The sequence below is a fragment of the Urtica dioica genome, chromosome 10 (assembly GCF_054948205.1).
Source record: "Urtica dioica subsp. dioica isolate 48M chromosome 10, U.dioica_male_clone48M_v1_H2, whole genome shotgun sequence".
NCBI classification, from domain to species: domain Eukaryota; kingdom Viridiplantae; phylum Streptophyta; class Magnoliopsida; order Rosales; family Urticaceae; genus Urtica; species Urtica dioica.
This window is the reverse complement of record NC_142765.1, coordinates 22,095,670-22,113,918: the sequence shown is the minus strand read 5'-3', so window position 1 is coordinate 22,113,918 and position 18,249 is coordinate 22,095,670. Positions and strand designations below refer to the sequence as shown.

Here is an 18,249-nt window from a genome sequence, read left to right as displayed (position 1 = left end):
AAAAGCTCGTTGTGTTTTTTTAGTTTTATTTAAATTGAAAAAAATAAGAGATAAATTTGATTTTCTTCATCACTACCAAATATTGCAAAGAATTTTGATTTTTCCATGTATTTTTCTTACTATTTTTATGTTCCTCCAAATTTTACTTTTTCCACATTTTTTGGGGTTCCAAATAGACAATCAGGGATAACGGTCAATCACCGAAATTGTGTTTCATCGTAGCCTTAATTAGACCTAGATTTTATATTATACAAATCCACCATCGTAATATATTAAGAAATTACCTTTTAATTATTAAACCAATACTTTTTACATACCCATACCTGGGGTTTAAGAACAAAAGTCAAGACACTTCCCTTATCATATTCCTTACCATTCTTATTCCTTGCGTGCTTATCACACTATTCTACTCTGCCATTTCGAATTTCCCAGAACTGCAAGGTATCCAAAAATATACCTTAATTTCATTTTTTTTAATATTACCGACAATCACTACTACAAAATTGATTTTCTGATGCGCAAAACTCTAGTCGCATCTAAAAGTCGCATCGGATAGTCAATCAGAAGCCGAAAAAATTCGCTCAAATTGGCTTTTGATTTTGACAATCCGATGCGACTAGTCGCACCTGAAAATATGTTGAAACTTTCAGGTGTGACTTTGTCGCATCAGATAGTTTTAAATTTTTAGGCGGGACAACTTAGGCGGGGAATTACTATCAGATGCGACTAGTCGCATCTGATACTTTTCCCGCGAAGGTATCAGATGCGACTAGTCGCATCTGATCGTATATATCCTGCTTTAATATCTTATTTTGGAGTATATTTAGGTGCGACTTTTGGTGCGAGAAGTCGCACCTAAACTGTCGCACCTGATAGTGATGACTTTCAGGTGCGACTTGTCGCACCTAAAAGCATCAGGTGCGGACTTTCAGATGCGACTTTGTCGTATCGAAAGTCGCACCTGATGATACTTTCAGGTGCGACTATGGTTCTTTCAGGTGCGATTTTTGTCGCACCTGGTGCACTATTTTGTACTAGTGAATTACGAATTCAATGTTACATTATTTTTATTTTTTTTACATTTTGAGCCTCAAGAAAATCCATGTGAAAAATACAAATTTATTTTGTGCAGTCTTGTTTAAACCCGAAAGTTTGGACTCGGAAGAAACTTCTGGTTCCAAAGCCCCACCAGAATTCTGTTTTGGTGGGGAATTTTAAATCTAGTTTGGAATAAATACAAGTCGGGACAGACCGGAACAGCTTTGTTCCGGTTTGTACGGTTTGGCTTTAAGCAATTTTTTTGGTTTGATCTGAGTCGTTGATTAAACATTACGCTTTGACTTTAATTCATCGGAAGAGCTTGATATATTCACAGACGTAAAACTAAACTTTTTTGGCTACCTAATATATAATAGCATGTCGATTTTTTTTTTTTATTATTATTAGTGAAAGCAATTTGATTGATTAATTAAGAAACGAATATATATTTCCTTAAATATTTGCTCATAGTATATTTCAGCTTTTGTGGTTTGTAGTTTCAATACACAGTTTTCTATATACATATATTATATATATACACACGCGCATGATTTTTTAACACATATATTGGTTGATGATGAACTTATTTAAATTTCTTCTCTTTGACTGGACCTCGTGGAATCTTGTTGAGCAAGTTAGAGTCCAGTTTTCTATAGGATCTCTTCATCTCTCTCATCAGTCTCACACCGATACGATCAACGTCGTTCTCAAAACGCTCGTACAGAAATGGTAATGTTCCCATACACACAAAGCCTGAAAAAGAACAACTAATCTCAGAGGAAAAAACAAACTTGTATAATAAGGGACTAGCAAAAATAATCTTACCAAAGTAAAGGAGATTCAAGAAGGTGAAATATGTCCCAATCACCGATAAAATATAAAGAGACACAATTACCTGTAACAGTATATATGTATTAGAGGTAATAAATCCTATAATTAATTGTAGTTAACGTGATGAGCTGAGGGGTTTTTTTTTTTTTTTTTTTTTTATACCAAGAAGAAACGTGGTAAATCTCTTCCACAAGCAATGTCAAGGAGTTTGGACGACCACTGGTTGAACTTTTTGTGGAACATGGAAGCCATTTCTCTGAAGGCTGATTCTTTTAATACAATTTCAGGTATTTTCGGTGGAGTCCTGCGAATATTACATATATGGTTAATTTGAGTAAATAGTTAATGAACAATGAACTATTATGTCTGGAATATTAGTTCGTAAACTAATTTTATAAGTAAAATCGTCATCAAATTATTGATTTCATAGTATTTTAATCATTTTAAAAAAAATGAAGAAAAAAATGCACCTATATAATTACAAAATATTGATAAATATATTTTTAGTAATTTCGAAAAAGTTTTAACTAAAATACAATCTCACTCACATAATCCCAAAAAAAAATGTGTTTTTATAGTTTGATCATAATTTCATTTTTTTAATAAGAAATTACCAATTTATCCAAGTTGGCAAATTTTTTTCAATAAGTATACCAAAGATATCATTGAGACCAGAATGAAATGATTCAGAGGGACTATTGACGTAGCGTATGTTCCTCAATGTCAATTAGAGAGAGAGAGAGAGAGAGAGAGAGAGAGAGAGAGAGAGAGAGAGAGAGAGAGAGAGAGAGAGAGAGGAAATGTTACAATTTGAATGTTTCGGCGCTGGTACACCAAATGAAGAAGACGAGCATGGTGGTGATAGAGATGTGGCAGAGAAGGGTGATGAAATTGTACTCCACCACCTCGAATAGTAACCATATCACCGTCATTCCAATTAATAGCGCCGCCGATACCCTTTTCTTCCTCCATAGCAACACATCAGCCACTGCAAATTTTTATATATCAACATATATAATTAATTTCCATATGAAGATCAGTTTATCGCATAACCATTAACTTTTATTGTTAATTTTTCAAGGGCGAGAAAGCAAAATACCATTTTTAAGTTTTGGCAATTACAAAATAAACCATAGTTTTTAAAGTTTTAAATGAATAGCCAATGTGGCCATTTAATTAAGATAATTGGTCTAATTTACCCTTTACATTTTCGAGTAAGAAACTAAATTTGATAAAAAAAAATTATTAGCTGTTAAATTTGGTCTAATTTAAAGACTGAAAATATTTATTACTCATTATATTTGTAGCAGTAAAAGTGATTATTTATTTTTTAAAGGAACTAAAAAAAGATATACACGTACTCAAGACAACATATAGGAAACTGAACCACAAATTGTGGCATTGACGATTGAAAAAAAAAATAGAGATACATATACACGCACTACAAAAAGAGATGTTTTTGTTTTATTTTCTATTTTACGTTTTTGTTAAAAAGAAAATGTGTTTTTTTTTTTTTTTTTTAAATGGCGCTTTGTTCATTAGAAGACGAAACTTCTATATGTTGATTTTTGAAGGGAAAAAATGAACCAAAATGCACAAAAAAAAAATTAATAAAATAAAATGAGGGGAGCTTGAGCCCCTTATCGGTCTACTGCAACTCGGTCCCGGTTAGTAATAAGAAAATGTATTAACTTTTTTTTTTTAATTGTCATAATTTTTCAAGTGGTTTAATTTGTATAAATTCTCATTTTCAATTTTTCGGTTAACCAGGATAAGAGCTTTTTTTAACATATAAACATCTGAAATTTATTTAGAAAAATAAAATAAAAGTAAGAAATTTCGGTTAACCGACTGGTCAAAATATCCAACTATGTAATGTGTTTATACACATCCATGCCACGTGGATATTTATTCCATATAGTGAATTTTGAGAAGAAAAGTCCAAACGACAATCAATGCATTAAAGGTAGGCTAAGTTTTCTGGTTTTGCATATGTTATTTAGCGCTATGCCTGACTTTCATGCACGTAAAATTATAAACAAATTTTGGACTAATTTTAATTTGTTCATCGTGGTTCCGCCCACGTTTCGGCCAAAAAAAAAAAGAAAAAAAGAAAAGAAAAAATCATTAGAACCTTTTCCTCCTCCAAGAACTTTGTGTATAGGCCTTTCGCGTCCGAAAAGCTTTCGTGGTCTTCCCGTTGTTTCGCTGTCTGAGTCATACGTGTGATAACTCGACATAATTAATTCTCTTTTAATTTTAGTTACTACGACTTTGGGAAGATGAATATGAAAGCTAACCAACACAATGCCAACCTTAAATATGGATGAAAGGGTTTCAGGTTCTAAGCTTGATGGTAAGGTAAGCTTCGAACAAAGTAAGGAATAGCGCTTGGAAGGTTGCTTTAGAGGAGCTACTACAAAGGTACGTAAATTGTCATTGACAATTAGGGTATTTTGAGACTGAATTTTCTGACGTTGTCTTGCACAACATATTAACTTCAAATTAATTAGTGTTGTTTATGTTAGAAAAGCTATATATTGAAAGATTTCTTCTTCTTTTAATAAATGATGGTTTTTTATTGATTGTTCACTACTAAAAGACGAAATAATGTATTGTGGATGAGAAATTGTGTAAGTGGGAAAGAGTCTCAAATGGAACAAACACTGAGGAATAGAGTTTTTTTTTTTTTTTTTTTTTTTTTTTTTTTTTTTTATATGTTCTGATTAATAACCATTATTAAATGTTATGGAGCATAGAGACTGTCAAGTGTCACTCTCTCACGTCTTGCTTATGCAAGTGAGCGCGAGCGCGACATAGCATCGTGGCGAATCTGGAGAACGGTGCGGTTTCCTATGACATGGTGGTTACTTTTTAGTGTCTATTTGAACGATTAGTAGTGTTGTTTGGCCAACAATCGTGTCGTTTGCGACTATAACTGCCGTTCAAATGTGCAGATACGACTATTCGTCGTTATCATTCGCGAACAGGTACAAATTCATATATAAACCGCATTCCTTGTTATTTATTATACTAAACTAGTTTCAAAACATTGTCCATATGCAGTGAAAAAAGGACATAAGCCGTATCCAAAACTAATTTTGGCGACAAAACAAGGAATCTACATCTCTACGCATAACTTAGACAATGTTAAAGTTCATTCTAAATGCAACAATATGATTTCTACCTAAAAAAGTCAACCATATAATTACCTTTGAGTAGTGTAATATTTCCTATTCGGACGCGCAATGTGTGACTAGTCGTCAAGGTTAAGCTCATTAGAACGCCGGTCACGAACTTATCGGTCCACCATTTTTTGCAACTAATTTAGAATGAAGAGGGCATCGTGAAACTCGATTCACTGGTATGAAACTAAATTTTGTCACGTCTATCTTATTGTCTCTTTTTATCGTGATTCTTGCACGACGGCGATTGCTTAAGACCCTCGTGCAAGCTTTAAAAATCATATTTGCACAACGGTACAATAGATTGTCATGCAAGTTGTGACTTTGCATTGGTAACATTGAGTTTCACCACGGTGAAGGCCAGTCACGATTTTTTTCATGATTTTAGCTCATATTTGCACGGTCTATTTTGTGAATTATCGGACCATTGTGTACTATGCTCGGGGATATGGAACTTCTTGTTCATATAGCTTTCAAAAACAAGATGTTCACAATAGATTGGGCGTCAAAGTCAAACTGAACGGCCACATTGTGCATCTAGATAAAATTTGTTTCGTTCAGAACTGTTCATATAAAAAAAAATTTGGTAGTGTTTCGGTAATATTCATCAACAGTTTTTTTATTTCAGAAAATAAATTATAATAATTTTTTTTTTTTTTCATTTGGTGAATAGCGCCATGTTCCGTTTCAGCTTGACCAAAATTTTGGCATTTTTCATAGAATGTTATGTTCCGATCCATTAAGATCGGAATATTTATTGGTTGAACATAATTTCTGTTGCGACGAAAGCCCACCTTTACGCCCAGGTGAACCTTTTTGACATATAGCTTTTATGCCAATCGGTTGGTAAAGCATAACTATTTACCAATACATTAATTGGCAAGTTGTACCAGTTAAGTGGCCTTTCAAAAAGATGGCCTTTCGTGTGAGCTAGTGGGAGCATTTGATATTATGCATGCTTTATTAGAATTTTTTTTTTTTAGCTTAAGCATTTAATATTATGCATGCCTTATGGGCGTTCATCAGTCTCCAAAACATGAATTAACAATAATAACGTTGATTAATCAGCCCTCTAAAAAGATGCTCTATGATTAGCTGCAATGACGATAATATTATATTATGTAACTTAAATATAAATAAGCTGTGTTATCGAGGTGATGGCGATTTAGGTTATATTATTCATGGAATTATGATCACATTCCCAACCATATAATAATTTTGATTCCTAATTTCATTTAGGCTTCTGAAGGCATTGTGATTAAATACACAATAAGTCCTATTTTAGTCCTAATTTTAATATTATAATCCCTAAATTCGTTTCACTCTTCTAAATTTGGTTACAATCGAAGTCCAGGGTGAGTCACACGGAAAATGTCAACTATTCCACAGATGACTCATGCTTGCAGGGCACTACAGAAATTTTGTTTAATTAGCAAAGATGTAGAAGTGCGCATAATTATTCATGCAAATTTTGTTTAATACAAGAATGATCTACTCAAAATCAGTTGACAAGAGGGGTAATCTTTTATCTCCGTCGCCCTTGTTCGGTTGTTCGGGTGCGGAGAGGTCCCATTATATTTAAAAAGATAAAAACTTGCCAAGAGAGAACAAATTAAGTGACCCAAACATATTTGGGGAAGGAAATATAAGAAACGGACAAAAAACACCTAGAATATATATATATATATATATATATATATTTATATATATATATATATATATATATATATATACATATCACCTAAGCTAGATATTTATTTAAGAAATCAATATGATTGAATATATAATATACACAAAGACGACCCACACTAGGAGGAACATTAATGACACTGTTTGTTTGACATTGTTTATTAAGCTTGTTTTTAGTTATTTCTAAATATTAAATCATATTTAAGTGTTTGGTACAATAATTTTTTTAAAAGTTAAAAAATGTTTTTCAATGTTTTAATTAAAAAATTTAAAGCTTTTTATACTTTGCTTTTTTCTTATACTTTTTCGTAACTATTTTATTTTCTTATTTTAATTTTTAATTTTAATTATTTTTATATTCTTTTATCAAATATTTTTTTATGTTACCAAAATTTATAATTTATTTTTTACAATATATAGACACCTACTTTAATATATTTTTGATATACCTAAAAATATTTTTTTATTATTAATTGCATTTTATATAAATAATATATAATTATTAATTATAAATATTAATACATATTTTATCGAACACTAAATCTGCTTCTGATAACAACTATAACAATTTTACAACAGTTTATCAAACACTTATCTACTTTTAAAAGTAACAGTTTTTTTTACAACAAAATATATATAAACATTTTTTTTTAAAAGCATAAACGAAGCCGGTTATAGTGAATTGAGATATAGCTCACCTTTCGTTAATTTCTTGTAAATAGCCAAGTTAATTTATTAACAGATTAATAAAAGACTTATTTAATCCAACCAAACATATAAAAAAGGTAGTTAATAGACTGCCACGTATGCAAGTTGGCTATTTACAAAGTATTTACTAAATGTTGACTAATTTACAATTCCTATAGTTTAGGTGGTTTAAGTAGCCAATTTTTTGTAAAATCAATCATATTTTGTGAACAAAATTCTGCAACCTGACTAAACTCCAATAAAAAAAAATTCCCCCCAAATTGCCACCCCTATATATATATATATATATATATATATATACGTAGGGGTGGCAATTTGGGCCGGACACGAGACACGGCACGGTTACGACACGGTTTAAATGGGTTTGGGTCAACCTTAAATGGATCTGGATCCATCCGTGTCGAACACGATTAAATAACGGGTGAACACGACACGAACACGACAACCCATTGGGACCCGATTAGACACGAATATTAAATGGGTTGTTAATGGGTAAACACGATCAAGACCCGTAATGACCCAGTTAAAATATTAAAAACAACTATCAAATTAAATTATAAGAATAAATATTATATACAATACAAATTATAAGATTGTATATTGTTGCTATGCTACGTTTTGAAGGATCTTTTTGGTGTATCTCTAGTTAATGATCTGTTGGAGATACATTGCTTTTTGAAAGATTGTGTTTGAATTTCTCTTTTGTATTACAAATATTATGTTGGTGGCTTAGTTGATTATATGAAGTATTTTTATTAATTACTTATTCTGAATAATTTTTTAATTAATTTGATTTAGAGAATTTTAATATGTTGAAATAAACATGTCTAAGGGCCTAAACCGATTCACGTGTTCAAACGAGTTTAGTGGTCTAAATAGGTTTGTGGGTCTAAGTGAGTTCGTGGGTTACATGGTCCATTAAGACACGATTAATAAACGGGTCTTAATGGGTTGGGTCTGGGTTTGGCAAAAACATAGTGGGTCGGGTTTGAGTTTTACTCCTAGACACGATTAATAAATGGGTCGGGTCTGGGTCTGTCAAAAAATACATGAAAACGAATAAGACACGACACGAACACGACACGTGACACGAATTGCTATTTAGCCATATAAAACATTAGAAATTTTAAAATAGCCAACGTTTCGTTAATTTTTTGTAAATAGCCACGTAAATCTATTTACGCTATAAAAATAACAAAAAACGCAGTAAATTTCTAGTAAATATGGTTATTTACGAAATATTTACAACAGTTTTTGGCTATTTACGAAAAATTTACAAAACGTTGGCTAAAATGCAAACGCTTGTGTTTATGTGGCTTATATTGCTAAATTTTTGTATATATATATAGATAAAATAAATTAAAACGTTCAACTTACCAAAAGAAAAGAAACAACTGAGTGACCAAGAGCAAAAAAATAATATATCTGGGGTCATCTGGGGGAGTGAGTGGGAGATGTACATAGCAAACGTAACGGACAACATAATGAACAGAAACACCAAGAAGAACAGAGAACATACACAGGTCTTAAAAAAAGAAAAAAAAAAAGTCCAATGATTAAAAATAATTCACACAACAAAGACGTCCTTCTCCGAGTAACAGTTCAAATCCGAGTCTAATATTCGACAAAAGAAAAAACAAGAGCGATGGCTTTTCCTCACATCACATTTGGATAAAGAGAGAGAGAGAGAGAGGCATTATGGCATCAGTAGCGATGCTGTCGGTGGCGGTGGCTCCTCCGGCTCGGGGGTTCGGAATCCGTCGGCTGACGGAGACGGCGGTGGTGGACGTCAGCCGCGCGGAGGGGAGGCCGCTCAGCGTCCCTCTGACGGCGCCGTTTACGACGGCGGCGTGGCGCGTGGAGCGAGTGGAGAACGTGGCGGTGAGAGTGGAGCTGGTCAACGGCTGCGTCGGATGGGGAGAGGCGCCGATTCTGCCGGCCGTCACGGCGGAGGACTTTCCGTCTGCCCTCACCATGGCCGCCGAGGCATGCTCTATGCTCCGCCGCCTCCCGGAGATGACGCTCGCCGCCGCACTAGCCGAGCTCCACCGCCTCCTTCCCGGCCACGACTACGCTTCTGTGAGCGCTCTCTTTTTTAATACCTTCTTGATTTGTTATTATTATTATTTTGACTTTTTTTTTTGTTGCAAAATTGATAGGTATATTTAATCATCAATACCGAAGGAAATTTACACATTTGAAATCTGAAAAAAAAAAAAAGGAGCTAATTATGTGACTAATTACTATTTTTGAAAACTAAATTAGTGATTTTTCAAGTTGAATTTGCCCCTCCTTGAATTAGTAGTTATTTTACGTTCAATTGGTAAAAATTGAAAAAAACGTAAACTTGATGTGGCGTTTTCCTAATCTAATATTTTTATTTAACCTTATTTTTATGAGTTGAAGATATTTTTCAAAGCCGTTGTTTTGAAGAGTTCTTTGACTTGCTTGAGATGGCGATGTTTTTTTATTATTATTATTTTTTTTTTGGTGATCTTGGAGAATTTCCATACTTATTTCTATTCCTGAACGATGCGTGTTAATATCTTATATAATTTATTTCGTATGGTCCAAAGATTCAATTAGTGTATAATCATGCTCATTGCCCAATTAAACATGAAAAATTGGGGAACAAACAGTTTGAGGATATGTTTGGTAGTAAGGGCTACTCCAATCACCCGGGAAAACGCTAAAATTGATGTAAATATAGTTCCAATCACACGGTAAAAGCAACGGCAAATTTGATGATTTGTAGAGTGGCACGGCATATATGCCGTGTCACTGTATACACGCTATAATTTTTTTTTTTTTTTTTTTTTTTACAAATTAAACCCAAATCTTTTATTATATATATATATATATTAATCTTATAAATATTTATAAAACACAAAAACTTATAAAATGACTACAAAAATATTAAAACAAAGTTCAATTAAACATAAAAAATTTAAATATAGATTACAAAGTTTAAATTAAACACACAAAATAAAATGACAACTAAAAACAATAACACAATTTTAAAAGACATAGTAAAAACTTAAAACTCGATTTAATTCTTTTTTATTTATCTTAGTTTTTGTTAAATATTGGTAACTAATAAATAATTTTAATCATTTAATTTAAAACTATAAACATTATAATTATTTATTGAAATATTTATTAATAAAGAGATTGTTTTATTTTAATAATATAATAATGATGAATAGTATTTTTAGTGTGAAATTTGGTGTTGTGGTTGGAGTTGGAAAAAAATTTGTTGTTAAATCAACACAAAAGTTGTGTTGAATTAACACCAAATATGGTGCATGGGTTGGAGTTGCCCTAAAGATGGAAAGTGTGAGAGAGAATAGTGAGGATTGGGAAGGATTATTCTACCGTGGGGTCCACCAAAAACAGTAATAAAATTTAAGAAAAATTTTAATGGTTTTTTTTTCTTATAGATCAGGTAGTATACTAGTATGTAATCACATTCACAAGGGTAGTTATAGCAATTTCTTATAAATTATTCTAAAAGTTATTATCAATTAACAAGGCCTTTTTTTCATTTTATGACAACATATATCATGAAAACCTGAGTTTTATAACAAATATGTCATGAAAAGTATTTAGTAACAATTAAAAGTGGAATGAAGACTTACTAATAGATCACAGGAAAAACTTCCATTTAGTAATATTTTTTTTTAAATAATCCCTATATATAACTTTTATTTTTATAATACTAAAAGCATTTTTTTTATGTTTTAATTTGTTTGGGGCCTTATGTATTTGAAGGTGAGAGCAGGGCTCGAGATGGCACTGATTGACGCGGTCGCAAGTGACATCGGCGTCCCTCTCTGGAGACTCTTCGGCGGAGTTTCAAACACCATAACCACTGATATCACAGTTGAGTTCTTTATTGTGAAAATGGCATTAATGGCTTCTTCATCATAATTTATCTTCCGTTCCTATCAATACCGCACATTTTTACATAATTTAACATCAAATGTCGGTATCCTTTGCTAAAATAACTTAAGAATGGGGCATTGAAACCTGTCAGTTAAAAAAAAAATGGTACAAGTTAGTCATACCTCAATTCGATTTTTATTTACTCATTTTTTTGAATTTCTCATGGTTTTAGAAATACTAATGGTAAAAAAAAAAAATGAAATGTGACGCGAGCTAAAGAAAAATTGCGCGTGAAACTAACATGTGCAGATTCCGATCGTGGCCCCTGCCGAAGCCACTGCACTTGCTTTGAAGTACCGAAAAGAAGGTTTTGGGACTCTAAAGCTGAAAGTGGGAAAGAACCTAAGAACCGATATTGACGTTCTTCGGGCCATACGTGAAGTCCATCCCGATTGCGAGTTTATCTTAGATGCCAATGAAGGATACAAACCCGAAGAAGCCGTGGAAGTTCTTGAGAAACTACATGGTAAACATATGCACTTAGTTGTTGTAAGTTTTTTTTTTTTTTTTTTTTTTTCCGCAAATAGTCCGTAATTAAACTACTATGCAAATCACATTTTGGTCTATAAACTAATTTTTTTTTTAATCCATAAAATTATTTTTTACGTAGCATGATCTTTTTCATGAATATTTCACTCATGTTTTTAATGAAGTAACTCTACAAGCTTAAAGAACTTATTTTTATGATATTAGAAAGTATCACAAAAAAAAAAAAATTTAAATCTCAAAATTCGAAATTCGTTTAGCTTTTATATAGTGATTTTAGAATTACAAGTTACTAAAAGTTGGAAAATTTTATTTAGTGTCTTAAGAAATAATTCATTAAGAGTTTACTCAAAATCAATACTTTGAGCATCGAAATCATACTTATTAATCAATGAATTTTGGTCTAATCTCTTTGCAGAAATGAAAGTCGCTCCTGTTCTGTTTGAACAACCGACTCAAAGAGACGATTGGGAAGGCCTTGGATATGTGAGCCGCGTTGCCAGAGACAAATACAATGTGTTGGTCGGAGCCGACGAGAGCTGTCGGAGCATAGAGGACGTGAAGAAGATAGCCGAGGGTAATCTCGCCGATGTCGTGAATATTAAGCTCGCAAAACTTGGAGTCATGGGAGCACTAGAGATCATCGATGCAGCGAGGGCGTCGGGACTGAAGCTGATGATCGGGGGCATGGTTGAGACAAGGCTTGCCATGGGTTTCGCCGGCCATCTCGCTGCCGGCCTTGGTTGCTTTGAGTAAGTTTCGTCTTCTAAAGCCTTTTAAAACCCCGATTGTATTCCCTCCAAGGCATAGTATTTATGGGCAATTATGTCAGTACCTCAATAATCTACCATATTTTTAAAAAAATAGTTTAAGTTTCATTTTATTAAAAAAATAACCCACGAGGCCGAAATTAATTAAATTAACCAATCAACTGAACAATTAATTTAATTAGCTTCGGTCTGGTGGACTATTTTCCTAATAAAATGAAACTTGGGCTGAATTCTTTAGAGAATCGACTAGTTGCTTACAAAAAATACTTACTTGTAGTATTTATAGTAAATTATAAGGCCAGTAATTTTTAAAATGCCCTTCTTAAATAAATCGCAATGGACTAGTTTAATTCAGCTTATTTCCTCCCTTAAATGTTTCTCAATCCAAAGGAGAAAAAAAAATTATGTTGTAAATTAAATTATTATGGATTTCAATTTCTTTTCCCGTTTGCAACTTCCAAGCCTAAAAAATAAAATACAAATTAAAAATAAATCCTTAAACCTATATTCCTGTGTTGATTTACCTATTGCAGGTTCATTGACCTCGACACACCCCTATTACTATCAGAAGATCCGGTCCATGGGGGTTATAAAGGTATTTGAGCACTGTGTCTGAAATGTATTTGGGCACTTCTTTTTTTCTTTTTTCTTTTTTCTTTTTTGTTTTAAATTTAGCCTGTCATATATGGAACACTCACAACAATACTTACTTACATTGTTGAATAGTTTCTGGTCCTGTTTACGAGTTTACAAATTCTAGAGGCCATGGCGGATTTCTTCATTGGGATGATCTTGCTTGTAAGTCATCACTCTGTTTCAACATTTTCTGTTACAATATATTGGAAATAGCCTAATGTCTGCATGAGAGAATCTTTTGATAAAATATGACCAATAGAAATTTTACTATGATCTTTCACACTAAAATATCCTCAAAAGCTTTAAAAACAAATATCTGCGTTCCGCCTTAGACACAATTGTGTTTTTTTTCTTCTTGCTTTATAAACAGGTCACAAAATAAAAGTTTGCAAGTATATTTTGGTATATGTTTATAATTCTCGACACTTTCAAGATAGAAACCTGTCACGCCCCGAGAACCGAGACGTGAACTAAGCGAAGATAAGCGATATTAAACATACTTTATTAAACACTAAATGAGCTTATTATGACAAAACCCAATTCAATGTGTAGTACTCGTCATAATTTATTAAATTTCTCTTGCAGCCACGAGAATGCCAATGTTACTAATAGATTTTTGTATGTCAATAATGAATTTATATATTCTTGGCTCTAAAGAGAGTAGAATTTTGTTTATCATTTGAGCTGACAAATCCAATGCGTTTTTTAGGCATCTATAATAATCTATCGACCGCATAGGATAAGCTATGGTTTTATGCTAATGAAATAACCTGGTATTTGCAGAGATCAGATTCGAAGTAGATTCTGGGTTGGCATATTCAACCAGTTGCAAAAGGTTTGTATCAGAAACACGGAATAAACCTTGCAGTAGTCTTTACTGCAATAAATGTAATTTGTGGTCCTAAAATTATAGGAATTGACATTTGTTGTCTTGTGATACCCTTTTTTGCTGTAAAATATCCCTGAACTATTTTGCTGTAAAATATGTAATTAGCGGATATTTTGGTTGCAGATTTTTTTTCTTCTTCTTCGTTTAAAGAGTATTCCTTCATTAATAAGATTCAACCAAAGCGGTTGATATAACAAGTTCAATACAAGAAGGGCACTCCATGAGCACCAACATACAGCGGAACCAAAGTTAAAACATTCTCGAGCGAGTGAGAAGGCAAGAACGGATTTTCGCAAAAAAACAAGCCCTCTCGATTCTCGAATGGCATAAAATCAGTATCAATAGTATTAGAAGAGCGAAATAAATTCGTAAAACACCTCTCAGCCATACCATGTAACCATTGGCCTTTTTCATCTTCCAAACCTTTAATGGTGCTCTTGCGATTTATGTTCACCAGTCAACTCTAGCCCATTGACGCTAGCGATACTCTTCAACTTGAAGAAGCCGAGAGAGTTCCTAATCCGCTACGCAGGCCTGCGTACCATTGATTCAGTACGGGCGCCACTGCCGAGATTGCTGAGATAGTCAACCCTCTGATCCTCTGTAGGAATGCACCGTATCTTCAGTTCGATGCCACAATTGTGGGAGGCATGAACTCAGAGAGAGAGTAGTTTCATCATGATCCCATTTGTTTCATTCGATAGTCAGCAAAGTTGTACAGTCGGCGTCTTTAAGCCACCATTCTTGGATGTTGTCTTCGGCTCAAGAATCAGCTGAATAGCGTGGTGATCAGACCCCCAAAAGAAAAGATGTATGACCGAGAAGTGAGGGAAAAGAATTCCCAAGCACTACGCTTTTAACGGCACTATTTTTTACGACGCTCATTAAAAAAGCGCATTTACAAGTAAACATGATTTCGGCCAATTACAAGTAGCCACATGGACGACGTTGAGAAGCGTAGTGTAAAATATACTAGAGGGCCCTTAAGGTTGGCCACCACGTGATCCAAATCGCTCACGGTGTTTTTTTTTTTTTAAATGACATTTACTACCAGTGGAGATTGAACCCACGACTTTCACTTTAGAAGTGGTGTAGAATTACCAATAAACCAAACTATGTATTACAATTATTAACGACTATTTACAACTATTAACGTATTTTTGGTATTTGTAAATAAAATCTCGTGGCTATTTACTTAAAATTTACGAAAGGTTTGTTATATGGAAAAACTTAAGTTTTCATATGGCTATATATCTAGAGAGCCCTTATAAGATCATATCTTTTAATTTTATTTACAAAAAATTAGGTAAATAGCCAACTAAAATGTTTGGAATTGTTATATACCTAAAGTTTTTGTAAATCTTAGGCAAATAGTCATAAAAATGACGTGACCTAATAAAAAGAAGTAGTTATTTACCTAAGATTTACGTTTGTAAATATATGGAAGTGGCTATTTACCTAAGATTTACGAAACGTTAGCTATTTAGCAATGTCAAACTGTAAATGTGGCTATTTACCTAAAGACCATTTTATTTAACAAAACATTAGGAAAATAGTCAACATAAATGTTTGACATTGTTAAATTGCCAACGTTTGGTAAATCTTAGGTAAATATGCACTTTCAGACGTAAATTTTAGGTAAATAGTGATATTAGTATCAACTGATCTTGTAAAAGTCATTTCTGACCCATGAATCGCTATGCTTGACGAAAGTAAAAAGATCTCACATAACTACAGATAAATAAAAATACGCACGAGTGGATTTGTGAGAAACATTGGTACAAATTTGAAGTTTATGTATTTACAAAAATATAAAATATATTGAATTTAGCTACAAGTTTGTCACTAACTCCGTAGATTTATTGACAAGAGTCTTGTAGGGGATGTGGAATTGTGGGAATGAGAGAGGAGGAGAAAGAAAGTGTTACGAGGAGGGAGAAGAAGATTTTTTTAATGGAAGTTTTGATTGGTCCAAATTTTAGATATGTATTAAAGTATGTAAGAAATAATAAAGTATGTTTTTACTTCTAAGGAGGAAAAAAAAAAAGAAGATATCTTTTAAAATGTTTTGATTGGTGGAAAATTATGAGATTTGATGCTGAGAAATTAAATGAAAAATAATTAAGTATATAAAGTGAGGTTAGAATAGGAAAATTTGTGGTAAGGGTTTAATTGGCTAGTCGTAAATTTTTTGAAATAGTAGGAAAATGGAAATATCCTCTCAAACACTCTCATAGTTTAGGAAATTCCCCATAATGTTTACATGTTCGGATGAAGGCCCAACACCAAATGTTATAGGCAAGAAAAATATATTTCAATATCCATTATATATATATATATATATATATATATATATATATATATTATATAAATTTTAATTAGATAATAAATTGGTTTTTATATTGTTTTAAGAACATTTACAACCCACTCCACAATAATGTGGTGAGAGTCAAAATAAAATTTTATTTGCTTTGACCAACTGTGTTTTTTCACTATATCATTGATTTAATGAATAGATTTGGCGTTTTACTATTTATATGACTCCATATATGGAGTGGCAATTTAATTATATTTAATTTTAAAAAATGAAAAATTTATTTTATTTATATTTTATTGGTGGTTGTATTAATTTATCACAAAATAATACATAAAATTAATGAATTAATGACATTTTTGGCCCCTCGTCTTTGACCTCTTTAACACCTTGGTCCCTGATTAAAAAACCCTGCAATCTTGACCCATTATGATCAGTCAATTTTCATATTTGGTACTTCTGTTAATTTTTCTGTCAAAATTGACGGATACTCATCACGTGCAAGTCACGTGTGCGAATTGTGGAGGGTAAGGCATTTCAATATTGATTTTTTTATTTTTTTTCACGTTTGATTGAATTAATTTGGGAAATTATTAATTTGGAATTTTGAATATCCAATAAATTAATCCAATATTTTCATATATGTTTATATTCTCTCATGGAAGCTTCCTCTGCAACCATGGCCGTCAGAGCCACCACAATCACAACCTTCTTCTCTTCATTCCCTCACACAAACCCCAACTCTTCTCTCTTCCACCTCCGAACCAACAACGCCCACAAAACTCCGCTCCTCAGAACACTCAAATGCATCCACAATCCTAACCCTAACCCCAACCCCAACCCCACGCTTTTCTCCTGCTCCGCCGCCACGGCGACCTCATCTCCGGCGCGAATTTCCGACCTCGCTTCACCCATCGCCAAGCTCCGCCGCGTCGCAGCCGAGTTCGCCGCCGTCTCCGAGCCCGCCGACCTCTGCCTACAACGATTCCGTGCCCAGCGCCGTTGTCGTTCAGCCCGAGATCATCAACAACGTGCCACAGATTTCAGGGACCAATCCACCGGTTGCGATTCTAGGCCAGTAAAGTGGGGTTATTATGTGTGCGTGTGTGTACGTGATTGTGTAGCTTGAATAAAGACCAAGAACAATCTGTATTACTAGTGCTAATTTGAGGTCATATTTATTAGACCCCTCTGCCTGGGCAGTGTGAGATTTGAGAGACTATTCTAGTTCGTCAAGTCATTCTCTGCGCTCACGCCATCGTTCACACAGACACTTTCGAAGAAATTTTCATTCTCTCCCTCTCTCCATCGTTCGTTGTTCTCTGCGCTCACACCTATTTCGGTTCTAAACTTCTCGGGTACGATACTCTTTTAGGTTTTTTTTTTTTGGTTATATCTCTCTCTCTATACATATATGTGTTTCTCGAGTCCTCTGGTGTGTTTCGTTTGATAGGGCGTAGGGTTTTTCATTTTGGTGTTTTCTGGATCTTCTTAATCGCTGTTGAGATGTATATGGTCTACGATTTTCTAGGGTCTGTGTTTCGGTTGACTTTTGATTTTGGTTTTGTTTGTTCAAGTGTTCTCGCTTTGATGTTATGTATGTGAAGAAATGTTCTTTGTTTGTCGATTGGGTGTCTAACGATGAGCGAAACAGGGATTTTATTGCACACCAAATGTCTTTTGACATCAACAAGAAAATTCTCTTCTGTGCTCAATATTTCTTTTTGATGAACCGAGGGGCTCTGGTGTTCTTGGAGG

General features: G+C 33.3%; 2 protein-coding genes across 2 annotated transcripts; one reads left to right on the top strand and one right to left on the bottom strand.

The window, feature by feature from the left end:
* Positions 1-1,464: 1,464 nt before the first annotated feature.
* LOC149384047 (Reticulon family protein) lies at positions 1,465-4,151 on the bottom strand. The gene is made up of 5 exons (XM_089629098.1): positions 4,004-4,151; positions 2,677-2,857; positions 2,032-2,173; positions 1,864-1,933; positions 1,465-1,791 (listed from the first exon to the last, which is right to left on the bottom strand). Exons 1-5 carry the CDS (start codon positions 4,107-4,109, stop codon positions 1,622-1,624), a joined length of 669 nt encoding a protein of 222 aa, XP_089485224.1. The 5' UTR covers positions 4,110-4,151; the 3' UTR covers positions 1,465-1,621.
* A 4,675-nt stretch (positions 4,152-8,826) lies between these two features.
* On the top strand, positions 8,827-14,382 carry CYP77A5P (cytochrome P450, family 77, subfamily A, polypeptide 5). Its single transcript, XM_089629105.1, has 7 exons — positions 8,827-9,530; positions 11,223-11,333; positions 11,646-11,862; positions 12,301-12,634; positions 13,186-13,247; positions 13,379-13,450; positions 14,072-14,382. Coding segments are annotated over exons 1-7 (1,179 nt in total). The 5' UTR covers positions 8,827-9,149; the 3' UTR covers positions 14,074-14,382.
* The last annotated feature ends 3,867 nt before the right edge of the window (positions 14,383-18,249 follow it).